This window comes from Coregonus clupeaformis, chromosome 6 (genome assembly GCF_020615455.1).
Source record: "Coregonus clupeaformis isolate EN_2021a chromosome 6, ASM2061545v1, whole genome shotgun sequence".
NCBI lineage: Eukaryota > Metazoa > Chordata > Actinopteri > Salmoniformes > Salmonidae > Coregonus > Coregonus clupeaformis.
The window spans coordinates 1,056,341-1,069,803 of NC_059197.1; the positions used below are offsets into that span (position 1 = coordinate 1,056,341).

Here is a 13,463-nt window from a genome sequence, read left to right on the forward strand (position 1 = left end):
AGTTAACAGGTGTGCCTTGTTAAAAGTTAATTTGTGGAATTTCTTTCCTTCTTAATGCGTTTGAGCCAATCAGTTGTGTTGTGACAAGGTAGGGGGGGTGTACAGAAGATAGCCCTATTTGGTAAAACACCAAGTCCATATTATGGCAAGAACAGCTCAAATAAGAAAAGAGAAACAACAGTCCATCATTACTTTAAGACATGAAGGTCAGTCAATACGGAACATTTCAAGAACTTTGAGAGTTTCTTGAAGTGCAGTCGCAAAAACCATCAAACGCTATGATGAAACTGGCTCTCATGAGGACCGCCACAGGAATGGAAGACCCAGAGAGGAACTTAATTGGTTCCTCTCACTGGTGTAGTCATGGCCCTGCCTGATGCTAGGACCTTTGTGGGTGTAGAAGTATATGTGTGTGAAATAGGACTGTTTCTTCTCTCTTCATCTGACCTGACTTCGGGTCGAATTCCTCGCTCCACCCTAATCCACGGCTGTCCTACCTTATCAGTGACTGAAACCAGACGGTTGCCCTTTGCCTCCCTCCTTAGGCATATTCCTGGAACGGAGCCAGGGGTTAAACATAGTTCAGACTATAAGTTAAACATGGTTAATTACAGCATGATGGGCGTTGGGACTGAGTGGTAGAGAAGAAAGAGGCTTGGAAAAGATCCAGGAAATGGACTTGAGAACTGCCTGCTATGTGTTGGAACTGTATATGTTTGAGAAATTGATTATGGACCTGCCATGTTTAAGTCATGTTTAAGTATCGATTGATAGGTTTGGGAATCAATTAGGGGGTCAGAACGGAGCCAGGAAATGGCTTTGTTATTTTTACATTTTACATCTTAATTCTACAAAAACTCTGAAAGTACTTTGTGTTCGAGGACAAAGACAATTTTCTAAATCATTACCAGCCTCAGAAATTGCAGCCCAAATAAATGCTTCACAGAGTTTAAGTAACATACAGTGAGGGAAAAAAGTATTTGACCCCTCTGCAAAACATGACTTGGTGGCAAAACCATTGTTGGCAATCACAGAGGTCAGACGTTTCTTGTAGTTGGCCACCAGGTTTGCACACATCTCAGGAGGGATTTTGTCCCACTCCTCTTTGCATATCTTCTCCAAGTCATTAAGGTTTTGAGGCTGACGTTTGGCAACTCGAACCTTCAGCTCCCTCCACAGATTTGATATGGGATTAAGGTCTGGAGACTGGCTAGGCCACTCCAGGACCTTAATGTGCTTCTTCTTGAACCACTCCTTTGTTGCCTTGGCCGTGTGTTTTGGGTCATTGTCATGCTGGAATACCCATCCACAACCCATTTTCAATGCCCTGGCTGAGGGAAGGAGGTTCTCACCCAAGATTTGACGGTACATGGCCCCGTCCATCGTCCCTTTGATGCGGTGAAGTTGTCCTGTCCCCTTAGCAGAAAAACACCCCCAAAGCACCATGTTTGACGGTGGGGATGGTGTTCTTGGGGTCATAGGCAGCATTCCTCCTCCTCCAAACACGGCGAGTTGAGTTGATGCCAAAGTGCTCCATTTTGGTCTCATCTGACCACAACACTTTCACCCAGTTCTCCTCTGAATCATTCAGATGTTCATTGGCAAACTTCAGACGGGCATGTATATGTACTTTCTTGAGCAGGGGGACCTTGCGGTTGCTGCAGGATTTCAGTCCTTCACGGTGTAGTGTGTTACCAATTGTTTTCTTGTTGACTATGGTCCCAGCTGCCTTGAGATCATTGACAAGATCCTCCCGTGTAGTTCTGGGCTGATGATTCCTCACCGTTCTCATGATCATTGCAACTCCACGAGGTGAGATCTTGCATGGAGCCCCAGGCCGAGGGAGATTGACAGTTATTTTGTGTATCTTCCATTTGCGAATAATCGCACCAACTGTTGTCACCTTTTCACCAAGCTGCTTGGCGATGGTCTTGTAGCCCATTCCAGCCTTGTGTCGGTCTACAATCTTGTCACTGACATCCTTGGAGAGCCCTTTGGTCTTGGCCATGATAGAGAGTTTGGAATCTGATAGATTGATTGCTTCTGTGGACAGGTGTCTTTTATACAGGTAACAAGCTGAGATTAGGAGCACTCCCTTTAAGAGTGTGCTCCTAATCTCAGCTCGTTACCTGTATAAAAGACACCTGGGAGACAGAAATCTTTCTGATTGAGAGGGGGTCAAATACTTATTTCCCTCATTAAAATGCAAATCAATGTATAACATTTTTTACATGCGTTTTTCTGGATTTTGTTGTTGTTATTCTGTCTGTCACTGTTCAAATAAACCTACCATTAAAATTATAGACTGATCATTTCTTTGTCAGTGGGCAAACGTACAAAATCAGCAGGGGATCAAATACTTTTTTCCCTCACTGTACACATCTCAACATCAACTGTTCAGAGGGGACTGTGTGAATCAGGCCTTCATGGTCGAACTGCTGCAAAAAACAACATTACCAAAGGACACCAATAAGAAGAAGAGAACTGCTTGGGCCAAGAAACACGAGCAATGGACATTAGACCGGTGGAAATTTGTCCTTTGGTCTGGAGTCCAAATTTGAGATTTTTGGTTCAAACCGCCGTGTCTTTGTGAGACGCGTGTGGGTGAATTGATTATCTACGCATGTGTAGTTCCCACCGTAAAGCATGGAGGAGGAGGTGTTATGGTGTGGGGTTGCTTTGCTGGTGACACTGTCTGTGATTTATTTAGAATTCAGGGCACACTTAACCAGCATGGCTACCACAGCATTCTGCAGTGATACGCCATCCCATCTGGTTTGGGCTTAGTGGGACTATCATTTGTTTTAACTGGACAATGACCCAACACACCTCCAGGCTGTGTAAGGGCCTGGCCTCCACAATCCCCCAACCTCAACCCAATTGAGATGGTTTGGGATGAGTCGGACAGCAGGGTGAAGGAAAAGCAGCCAACAAGTGCTCAGCATATATGGGAACTCCTTCAAGACTGTTGGAAAAGCATTCCAGGTGATGTTGTTTGAGAGAATGCCAAGAGTGTGCAACGCTGTCATCAAGGCAAAGGGTGGCTATTTGAAGAATCTCAAATATATAATATATTTTGATTTGTTTAACACTTTTTTGGTTACTACGTGAATCCATATGTGTAATTTCATAGTTTTGATGTCTTCACTATTATTCTACAATGTAAAAATAAAGAAAAACCCTTGAATGAGTAGGTGTGTCCAAACTTTTGACTGGTACTGTATATACATATAAAGATACAGTGTATAGAGAAATATATACAGTATATATGTGGTATAAGGCCATTTCTGAAATTATTTTGTGTGTGTGTGTACAGGTATACGTGTACAGGTATTATGATACAACTGTTGTAGTAATTTTATTTCCCGGCACAAGTTGTACTCCATAGCTACATGTACTTTACTAACCTTTTACTCAGTAATTACAAACAGAATGTTATTTTACAGTTGTTCTGAAATAGCCTGAGGAATTTTGTTCTAAATGTTCTTTTAAATCAACAACAGTATCATGTCAGGGTGAAAATCTTTTTATTTAAATTCTAAACAAGGTCTTAACATTGGACATTCCAAATGACTGAATTCCTTCCTTTTTTCCATGTAATAAATTGCACAACAGCACTTTTTCAAATCATGCAATGTTCACCATTTTGTAAATTTCAGGATGATGCGGTCATTTGGTTCTGGGATGTAACAGCCAATACCTGTGAAAGCAACGTCCACATAGGTCATTTTGTGTTTATAGTATGTGCACAATTCATGTGACAAATAGACTGTTGTAAACAACACTTGCTTTTCTGCTTAATTCTGTAGCTTTGCAGAGAGAGAGAGAGATATATTCTAAATCATTACTCACCCACATCAGGTCTGATCACGGGTCCATTCTTCCCAGTCTGAACAAGGAGCTCCCAGTAAGTGTGCTCAGCATTGACCCCAGCTACACCATTCACACTCTCCAGGAAAGGACCATAGTTTGGGTCCTCTCTGTAGGTGAACCTGAAAGAACAATGCTCACTGACTACTGACATAAGATAAAATCTTTGACACACCACCTGCCAATTATAATACCCCTTATTAACTGAAACAGCAAGAATAACACCATTACATTGAAAACAGGAAAGTGCTGTACCACTCCATGCCATGCAATAAATTACACCTTGAACTAAAAAACATTGTCTGTAAATTGGCATAGAAAACTATTTCTCAAACTGTATAATCTGTATTGCATATATGAGCTATTCTAGAAATCAATCAGACAATGGAATCGAAATGTCTACTGACTTGAAGTCTGAATTGGTCTCCTGCAGTCTCCTCATGGCACCGAGTAGGATCCCTCTGAACACCATGTCAGCACTGTAGGTCTCATTGGGTGCATTGGAGAGGCTGTTGACTATTGTCAACTCGATGAGGTTTGGTCCATAAGCCTCTGTAATAAAATTGTAATTTAAAATGTAAACTATACTGTATAGGTTTTAAAGATAACATTATAAAGAGGTAAAGTAAGTAAATATATTCTACATTACTTTCAGTCAGGATCCCAGGAACCAGCAACAGCAAAGCTGCGGAGAGAAAAGATGCTATGGTCATCATACTCATCATGTATTCAGTTGGAAGATCAGTTGGAAGTGTACAGTACTGCACTCACTGCTTTTTATATTAGACTTGTGGCCACTCCTTTAGTGAGTGCATATTCGTTATCTAGGCAACATGTTGGCAAAGACTGAAAATAGTCTGATTTTCATTCATTTGTCTTGCCTGTCATGCTGTGTATTGTACATTTTGTACTGCAAAACTCAACATTTAGTTTGTGTCATATCTTGTATGGATCACTATCAGTCAAATGTTTCAGTGTACTTTAAAAAGTAAACTTGGATTATCGCACAATGACCTTCTATTCACCTTTCATAGTTTACTTGTTGTACTGGTCTATAGTCCCAGTCGTTAGTAAATAGAACGTCGCAGCCCCACCCGCCTGTGAGGAAAATAATTTGTGGTTACCATGGTTACCCTATTGGCTCACAGACAAAACTTGACCTTTTTCAAACACCGTTCTTTTGTTGTCTGCTTGTTTTAGTCTATTGCAAAACTCCATTTAAGAAAAGTACAATTTGTCTAAAGATTACTTTTCAACATTGCCTTACTTAGAAAAAACGAAATATTGTAGGAATTCACTCATGCTCCTTTTCATGATGGCGCTAACGTTAGCCACATGAGTGAGTGCTAGCTACCAACCAGGGCCCGGTTTCCCGATAGCGATGGAACTTAGTCTTACGAGTTTTTTAACAATTCATCTTTCCTACAACGGCTGATGATGGAACATGCGTTTCCCAGAACACCACGCAGAGAGAATGGTGGCTAAGTGTGTCATTGGAAGATGTGTCAAAACTGATAGGATCAAATAGAAAGGAGCGCTGCTCTCAGATCAGCTTTCTCCATTCAAATCTTTCCTTAACTTTATAATTATTTCACAATACTGATGACGGTTCAGCTCCTAGAGAGATATTAATACCTACGGCTGCAAATTTTGAGGCATCTTATTCTAATGCTTACCCAATAAACATGCAGTAAGTCACCGATTTGGCACATCATTGCAAACATGTTAAACTATACATCATGAAATATATTGAGACAAATTACAGACAGTAACCTACAGGTAGCAAAATAGAAGTCAATGCAGTCATCTCGGTTTTCATTTGAAGCATTTTTATACGTAGCTTGTTTGAATCAATTGCAAAGACATTGTCACTTTCTTATTTGTAGTCAACTTTGTTCTGAAGTTAATGGTGGTCACAGGGTTTCCACTAGATAGCACAGCCACAAATTCAAAATGTGCTATTTGCTCTTAATTTAAGGTTAGGATTATGCATAAGGTTAGTAGTGTGGTTAAGATTAGGGTTAAGGTTAGGGTAAAGTTTTAAATAACGTTTTAAGAAGATAAATTGTAGAAATAGGTGTGGTTAATGACTTCATGCAACTAATGACTCTGCCGAGTGGCGCTGTGGTCTAAGGCACTGCATCGCTGTGCCACTAGAGATCCTGGTTCGAATCCAGGCTCTGTGGTAGCTGGCCATGACCGGGAGACCCATGGGGTGGTGCACAATTGGCCCAGGGTAGCTCAGTTGGTGGAGCATGGCGTTTGCAACGCCAGGGTTGTGGGTTCGATTCCCACGGGGGGTATGAAAAAATAATGTATGCACTAACTGTAAGTCGCTCTGGATAAGAGCGTCTGCTAAATGACTAAACTGGTGACGTCACAGATAGACTAATCAACCATGTGAGTCTATGTTTAGCAGAGATCTTCTGTGTATTAAGTGGGCAAGAAAGCATCCAAATATGCATTTAGCTGTTCTAGATTACGAGTGATTTCAAGTGCAACGTTAATAACGAGGGTTTTTGTAAACAGCTTGGATATTTAATTATGCCCATCTAACGATGAATTTAGCCTTAAGATGCTTTTGGGAAACCGAGCCCAGAACATTAAGCTAGCCAAGACCAACAACACAAACAAACGGACTATAAAACAACAAATAGTGAGTGGAGTTACAAACGGACTATACCAAACGAGTTAAATGTCTTATCTGTGATTAAATTTTTTCCACACACATAGCTACGTGTAGCCTACTTGGACACCGGGTCTCCACAATTTCCACTCTTCCACACGAATAGCCTGAAGCAACAGGGCTCTTCTCGCAGGCTCTATTTCCCTACATGGGAGCATTGCGAACCGTAGGTCGGGATTTTTGACCTGGTTACATGGACACTATATTGAACAACACAGCACACTTTCGTAATTATTTGTTATATCTGTATAACAAAAAATCTATGAAGAAGTTGGCTATTTTACAATGTGGGGTCAATGTTTGTTTTCCCCAATTTGTGGGCGTGGTTGAGGGGAATTCCTTCTTATGACATGAATACCGACTCAGAGAAATGCAATTGCACTTCTATTACAGTATTATGTTTTCGTGAATATTTTGAACACAAGGAAAACAAGGAAGGTTGATAGTCATCGACTCAACTTTTCAAAGATTTCAGATTCATGTTCTTCATTCTCATATTATTTTATGTTGTCTGAAACTGAAGGTTTAATGTATCTATTGTTCACAGGCCTTAGACTTTTCGGGGCCATAAGTGAGTTTTGGCTGGGGGCCCGCCCCACTTCGGGACCTTAGCTGTTGGGTTAGTCACTGCACTAGATTTTTACTTTGGTAGAGCTCTTTGAAAAAAAGGTGCTATCTAGAACATAAAAGCTCAGGCACACTGGTAGAATTGTCAAACGTTTGCCTGATGACAAATATCTTTTATGTTTACACAGCAAAGACCTTGAAGTCGCCCGCCAGCCTTGTTAAAACACTTCAAACCAGAATGTGGCAATAGGCCTAGCGTTGTTTGGCATGTGTGTTGCTCAGTTTATGGTATATATAGATTCCAATGTTAGCTAGCTAGCTCTAGCTGCGCTAATGTTGCTATTTTGTAGAAAGCCCTTGTTGATACTAGCCAGATGGCCACAGCTAGATAACTACCTAGCAAGATGATGAAAAAACAATTTAATTCACTCTCCATAATCCCATACTGCCAGTGCCAGCCCATAGCCAAATGTTTAGCTAGCTAGCTAATGTCAGCATATTCGCTAGCTAGCCCAATATACACAATATATACAAAAGTATGTGGACACACCTTCAAATTAGTAGATTCTGCTATTTCAGCCACACCCATTGATGACAGGTGTATAAAATCGATCACACCGCCATGCAATCTCCATAGACAAACATTGGCAGTAGAATGGCCTTACTGAAGAGTTCAGTGACTTTCAACGTGGCACCGTCATAGTATGCCACCTTTCCAACAAGTCAGTTGTTGTATGTATGTATGTATGTGTGTATGTATGTGTCTGTGTATGTGTGTATATGTGTATATATATGTGTATATATATATATATATATATATATATATATATTTATGTATATGTATATGTATGTGTATGTGTATGTGTATGTATATGTATATATATATATATAAAACATGGGGGATTGGAAGTGATGCAGACAATTACATTAATGGAAGTTACAATCTATCTGAAATATTAAGCTGATCTACCCCCCCAAAAAATAAAAAAATAAAAAATAATTTGTTCAAATTTCGGCCCTGGTCAACTGTAAGGGCTGTTATTGTGAAGTGGAAACGTCTAGGAGCAACAACGGCTCAGCCGCGAAGTGGTAGGCCACACAAGCTCCATGGACGAGCAGCCACTCACAAGCCTAAGATCACCGTGCGCAATGCCAAGTGTTGGCTTGAGTGGTCTAAAGCTCTCCGCCATTATACTCTGGAGCAGTGGAAAGCGTTCTCTGGAGTGATTCATCACGCTTTACCATCTGGCAGTCCGATGGACGAATCTGGGTTTGGCGGATGCTAGGAGAACGCTACCTGCTGAATGCATAGTTCCAACTGTAAAGTTTGGTGGAGGAGGAATAATGGTCTGGGGTTATTTTTCATGGTTCGGGCTAGACCCCTTAGTTCCAGTGAAGGGAAATCTTAGCGCTACAGCATACAATGTCATTCTACACGATTCTGTGCTTCCAACTTTGTGGCAACAGTTTGGGGAAGGCCCTTTCCTGTTTCAGCATGACAATGCCCCCGTGCACAGAGCGAGGTCCATACAGAAATGGTTTGTCGAGATCGGTGTGGAAGAACTTGACTGGCCTGCACAGAGCCCTGACCTCAACCCCATCGAACACCTTTGGGATGAATTGGAACGCCTACTGCGAGCCAGGCCTAATCGCCCAACATCAGTACCCGACCTCACTAATGCTATTCAGGCTGAATGGAAGCAAGTCCCCGCAGCAATGTTACAACATTTAGTGGAAAGCCTTCGCAGAAGAGTGGAGGCTGCTATAGCAATAAAGGGGGGACAAAATCCATATTAATGGCCATGATTTTGGAAAGAGATGTTCGACGAGCAGGTGTCCAAATACTTCTGGTCATGTAGTGTAGCTAGCTATCTAGCTAGCTAAGGACACTGCACTAACTCGGCAGCTAACACAGGCAGCTGTTTCATGGAAAGTAATCAATTTTGATTGAATTATAATGTCAATACTAGCTCAGTACTTAATTAGTAAATCGGGAGGTGCCGGAACAAAAAGTGATCACAAGAGGGGTTGTGACCTGGGGAGCTCCGAGGTACCGGAACGCATCATAAAAAAACAACAACTTTATAATAAAGCATTGCATGCATATCATCGCATTTGCGTAGTGGCATAGAGCAGTAGAGTCGAGGCAGTTACAAAAGTTGTACACATGGGCAACATTTTAATAGCCTAGGGTCTGGGAAAAATGTGGACTTTTATAAACACATTTCATGCAATTCTATATCATTTTACATGACTGGAGACTTTGGCAGAATAATTTTTTAATACCGCACAAATTATTGAAATGACAGGCTACTTTGACACTGACAAACTGAGATCAATGAAAACAGCATTGAATCCATCAATAGCATAAGTGTGTGGAGACACATATTATAGGCTACGGCAGGACAATTAACAAAGAGACAACTCTTGATGACTTTTATTCGAATTTTTACATAGCAGAAAAGTGACAATTATTAGTCTACATTGCATATGAAGTGTGACTGGCTCATGACATTTAACACACAATAATACCAAAGTCAATATCAGCATGTGAAGTAGCTAGCTAGCTGTAAAATCAGCTAAACAATCTGCACTATCAATTTAGGAGTCTATCTCACAGAGTTCAATTTGCAGTTCGTTTCTGCCCAGAGCGAGAGCAAAGTACTTTTCCTTCCCACAGAGATACTTTTGAGGAGATGGGAAACTCTATTAGAATCGTATTAATGCCCATTGTTGTACGTTGCCCTTGTGTCGTCAATGGGCTGCACAGTGTATTTTGGCGATTCTGGGACAAGGAGAGCTTCCTTCAAGGACTAATTGGGAATCAATTGGGCGCTAGCTCAAAAACCGAACATTAGCATGAATTTCATGAACAAGAACTACAACATTGCAAATCTTTTCCAAGATGTGAGATAATGAACTTGTTCTCTGTAATATCGTAAAGCATTGGAATTGTGAAATTACGTACTTTCCAGAAAAATAGGCAGGTCTCTAGACTAAAACCAGTTAGCAAGTTGAAAATGTCAGTTTCCTAGTTCCAACTAGCACGTGAACGTGGCATTATACCCTGACTTTGAGAAGGGATTGCGTGACGATTATTTTAGCAACCGCGTGACACAGCATGAAAACGTGAATGTGATGGGTCGACAGTCAGTTGGGTGGGGTGTTTCTCCATTCATTGCCCAATGGGATTCCTATCTCCTCCTTTCTGTAATATCTCTGTTTCCCACAAACACACAGGGCGCATTGTGTAGGAACGCATCATAGTTACTTAATTCTCGTCACTGGAGATAAGGGATAACGCACTATCACCATAGATAGAACAATGAGACAGATATTTCACCGGATGTATAAATGTGAACCAAAGTGGTTCTTCAACCAGAATGTTGATGTTTTTAAGAGTTTTTTAAAAACACTTTTGGGGTTTCAGTGCATGTAAAAGACAGCATCAAAACACAAAAACTGTGTTTCTCATACAATCAATGGTTTAGAAATGCAAATCGTTTATATCTTAAAGGGATAATCCACCCCCAGGAATGAAAATCATGTCCCTTTCTCTGCAATCTTCATTCTAATGGAATCCATAAAGAACAACACCTTCTCCTCAAACATTTACATCAAAAGTTGCAAAGTTATGGGCAAAGACTCAAAACATCCACATCAAATTAAATATTTTTGTTGATCAAATAACATAGAAAACAACCACTTTTGTGCAGTATTAATTTACCATCCTTACAAACCACTTAATGTAAATGTACATTACTGTACATAGGCTGGTCATCTAGGTTTGTACCTGTAGACTTTCCATCACCATGAAGAAAAACAATGCACAATACAGTAATTGAGTACATTGAGGCATCAAGTGGTTTGTGATGATGTGATGTGATGATGTGGCTCATTTGGTAAAGCATGGCGCTTGCAACGCTAGGGTTGTGGGTTCAATTCCCATGGAGGACCAGTATGAAAATGTATGCACTCACTACTGTAAGTTGCTATTGATAAGAGCTTCTAGTTAAAGGAATGAATAGACCATTTCAGTTTTCACATAGAAAAAAGTTGCATTTCCAAAGTATTTCAAGAAACTGGAAAACATATCAAGCAAGTATTTTTATATTCCACAAGTATTATCAGATTAACTGTTTTGTACAGATAATTATCAGACTCAAGTTGCAAATGCTGGTAAACACTAAAATAGAAATACATTTAGTTAAACAATTTTCACAAAAGTAATGCATTGGGCCGGTTCTAGTCCTGTATATAGAGGTCTGTAGCACCCCAATCCCCCACGAATTTACAAACGTACAATATGTAACGAATTTGCAAAATGGGCAATATGTTACAAATTTGCTAAACGTATGATATGTTACGAATTCTAGCTAGGCGGCAAGGTGGCTAACGTTAGCTAGCTGGCTAACGTTAGCTAAGCTAGGGGTTAGGGTTAGGGTTAAGGTTAGGGTGAAGTTTAGGAGTTAGGTTAAATGGTTAATGTTAGGGTTAGGGGAAGGATTAGCTAAAAGGGTTAAGGTTAGGGTTAGGGGAAGCTAACATGCTAAGTTGTTACAAAGTAGCTAATAAGTAGTAAGTAGTTGAACAGTTGCCAATTAACTAAAATGCTAAAGTTGTCTGCCTTAAGAAACCATCTGTCTTATGTAACCATACCAAACGTAACATCATACTAATTTGAGTGTCCCGGATTCATATTTACTATGTGACGTCTAGTCTAGTCTAGTCAAACAAAATGCCACGTGACAGGGGCACAAAGTAAAATGTGGCAAAAAAGTAACACTGGGCAGGTAACAACGGTAAATGTAATAACACCTGTAAATGTAATAACTTTTCTATTTGTAATAACTGTTAGATTTTTTTATGTAATAACTTGCCGTAAACTTAATAAACATTTTGAAAGGTAAACGTAATAACTTTTTCGCTAAATGTAATAAGTATTTACATTAACCAGTGGTTATTACATTAACTGCTGAGTAACAACTTTTTTATGAATAATGTAATAACTTCGACCAATCATGTAATAACATACCAAAATCAATGTTTATATGTACTACTTTTCTCAATTTAATGCACATGCCACCACCCACAGCCAATTATAACACAAACAAACTCATGCACATCATACATACTCATACATAGAGAAACTCACAAGCATACATTGAAATGTACACACATGCAGTTATATATACACACACACACACACACACACACACACACACACACACACACACACACACACACACACACACACACACATACTTGGGTAACACTTTACTTGATTATTATTAATCAAGCTTATTATTATGTTATCCGGTGGTTATTACGTTGAATCAACTTATTGAATCCTGCAAGATACTGTTCTTAATTATACAACTACCTTTTTTTCCAAAGCAGAGATGCATTTTTAAAAAACGCCTGCGCTACAGACGTCTATATCGGTCCGCTAATACAGGACTATTAAAGGCCCAGTGCACTACTTTTGTGAGAGAAAAAAAAGAAGGTTGTATTTGTATTTTTATTATAATTATTTTTCAGTGGGTGCTGCAGCACCCTCAGCACCACTATTTCCTATGTCAAAGGGCTGTCCCGTTGGGACTAGTGACTGGGCTGGCTGTCTGGTCTATCCGGACTGGTGATGTGACCTTGCAGCAGAACTTGTAGTGAAAAGTCACGCAACAGTAGCTCAGTTGGTAGAGCATGGCACTTGCAACGCCAGGGTTGTGGGTTCGATTCCCACGGGGGGCCAGTATGAAAAGTGTATGCACTCACTAACTGTAAGTTGCTCTTGATAAGAGCAATTTCTGAGGCTGGTAACTCTAATGAACTTATCCTCTGCAACAGAGGTAACTCTGGGTCTTCCTTTCCTGTGGTGGTCCTCATGAGAGCCAGTTTCATTATCACTGCACTTGAAGAAACTTTTAAATTTCTTGACATTTTCCAGATTGACTGACCTTCATGTCTTAAAGTAATGATGGACTGTCGTTTCTCTTTGCTTATTTGAGCTGTTATTGTCATAATATGGACTTGGTCTTTTACCAAATAGGGCTATCTTCTGAATGCCAAGAGTGTGCAAAGCTGTCATATAAGGCAAAGGGTGGCTATTTGATTAACACTTTCTTTGTTACTACATGATTCCATATTTGTTAGTTCATAGTTTTGATGGCTTCACTATTATCTTACAAATAGAAAATAGTAAAAATAAAGAAAAATCCTTGAATGAGTAGGTGTGTCCAAACGTTTGACTGGTACTGTATATATATGGTATAAGGTCATTTCTGAAATTATTTTGTTTGTGTGTGTGTGTGTGTGTGTGTGTGTGTGAGTGTGTGTCTGC

At 40.1% G+C, this 13,463-nt stretch overlaps 1 protein-coding gene across 1 annotated transcript; it reads right to left on the reverse strand.

The window, feature by feature from the left end:
• Positions 1-3,468: 3,468 nt before the first annotated feature.
• On the reverse strand, positions 3,469-4,608 carry LOC121568232 (transcobalamin-1-like). Its single transcript, XM_041878789.2, has 4 exons — positions 4,520-4,608; positions 4,278-4,422; positions 3,853-3,992; positions 3,469-3,700 (listed from the first exon to the last, which is right to left on the reverse strand). Exons 1-4 carry the CDS (start codon positions 4,593-4,595, stop codon positions 3,639-3,641), a joined length of 423 nt encoding a protein of 140 aa, XP_041734723.1. The 5' UTR covers positions 4,596-4,608; the 3' UTR covers positions 3,469-3,638.
• Between the last annotated feature and the right edge of the window lie 8,855 nt (positions 4,609-13,463).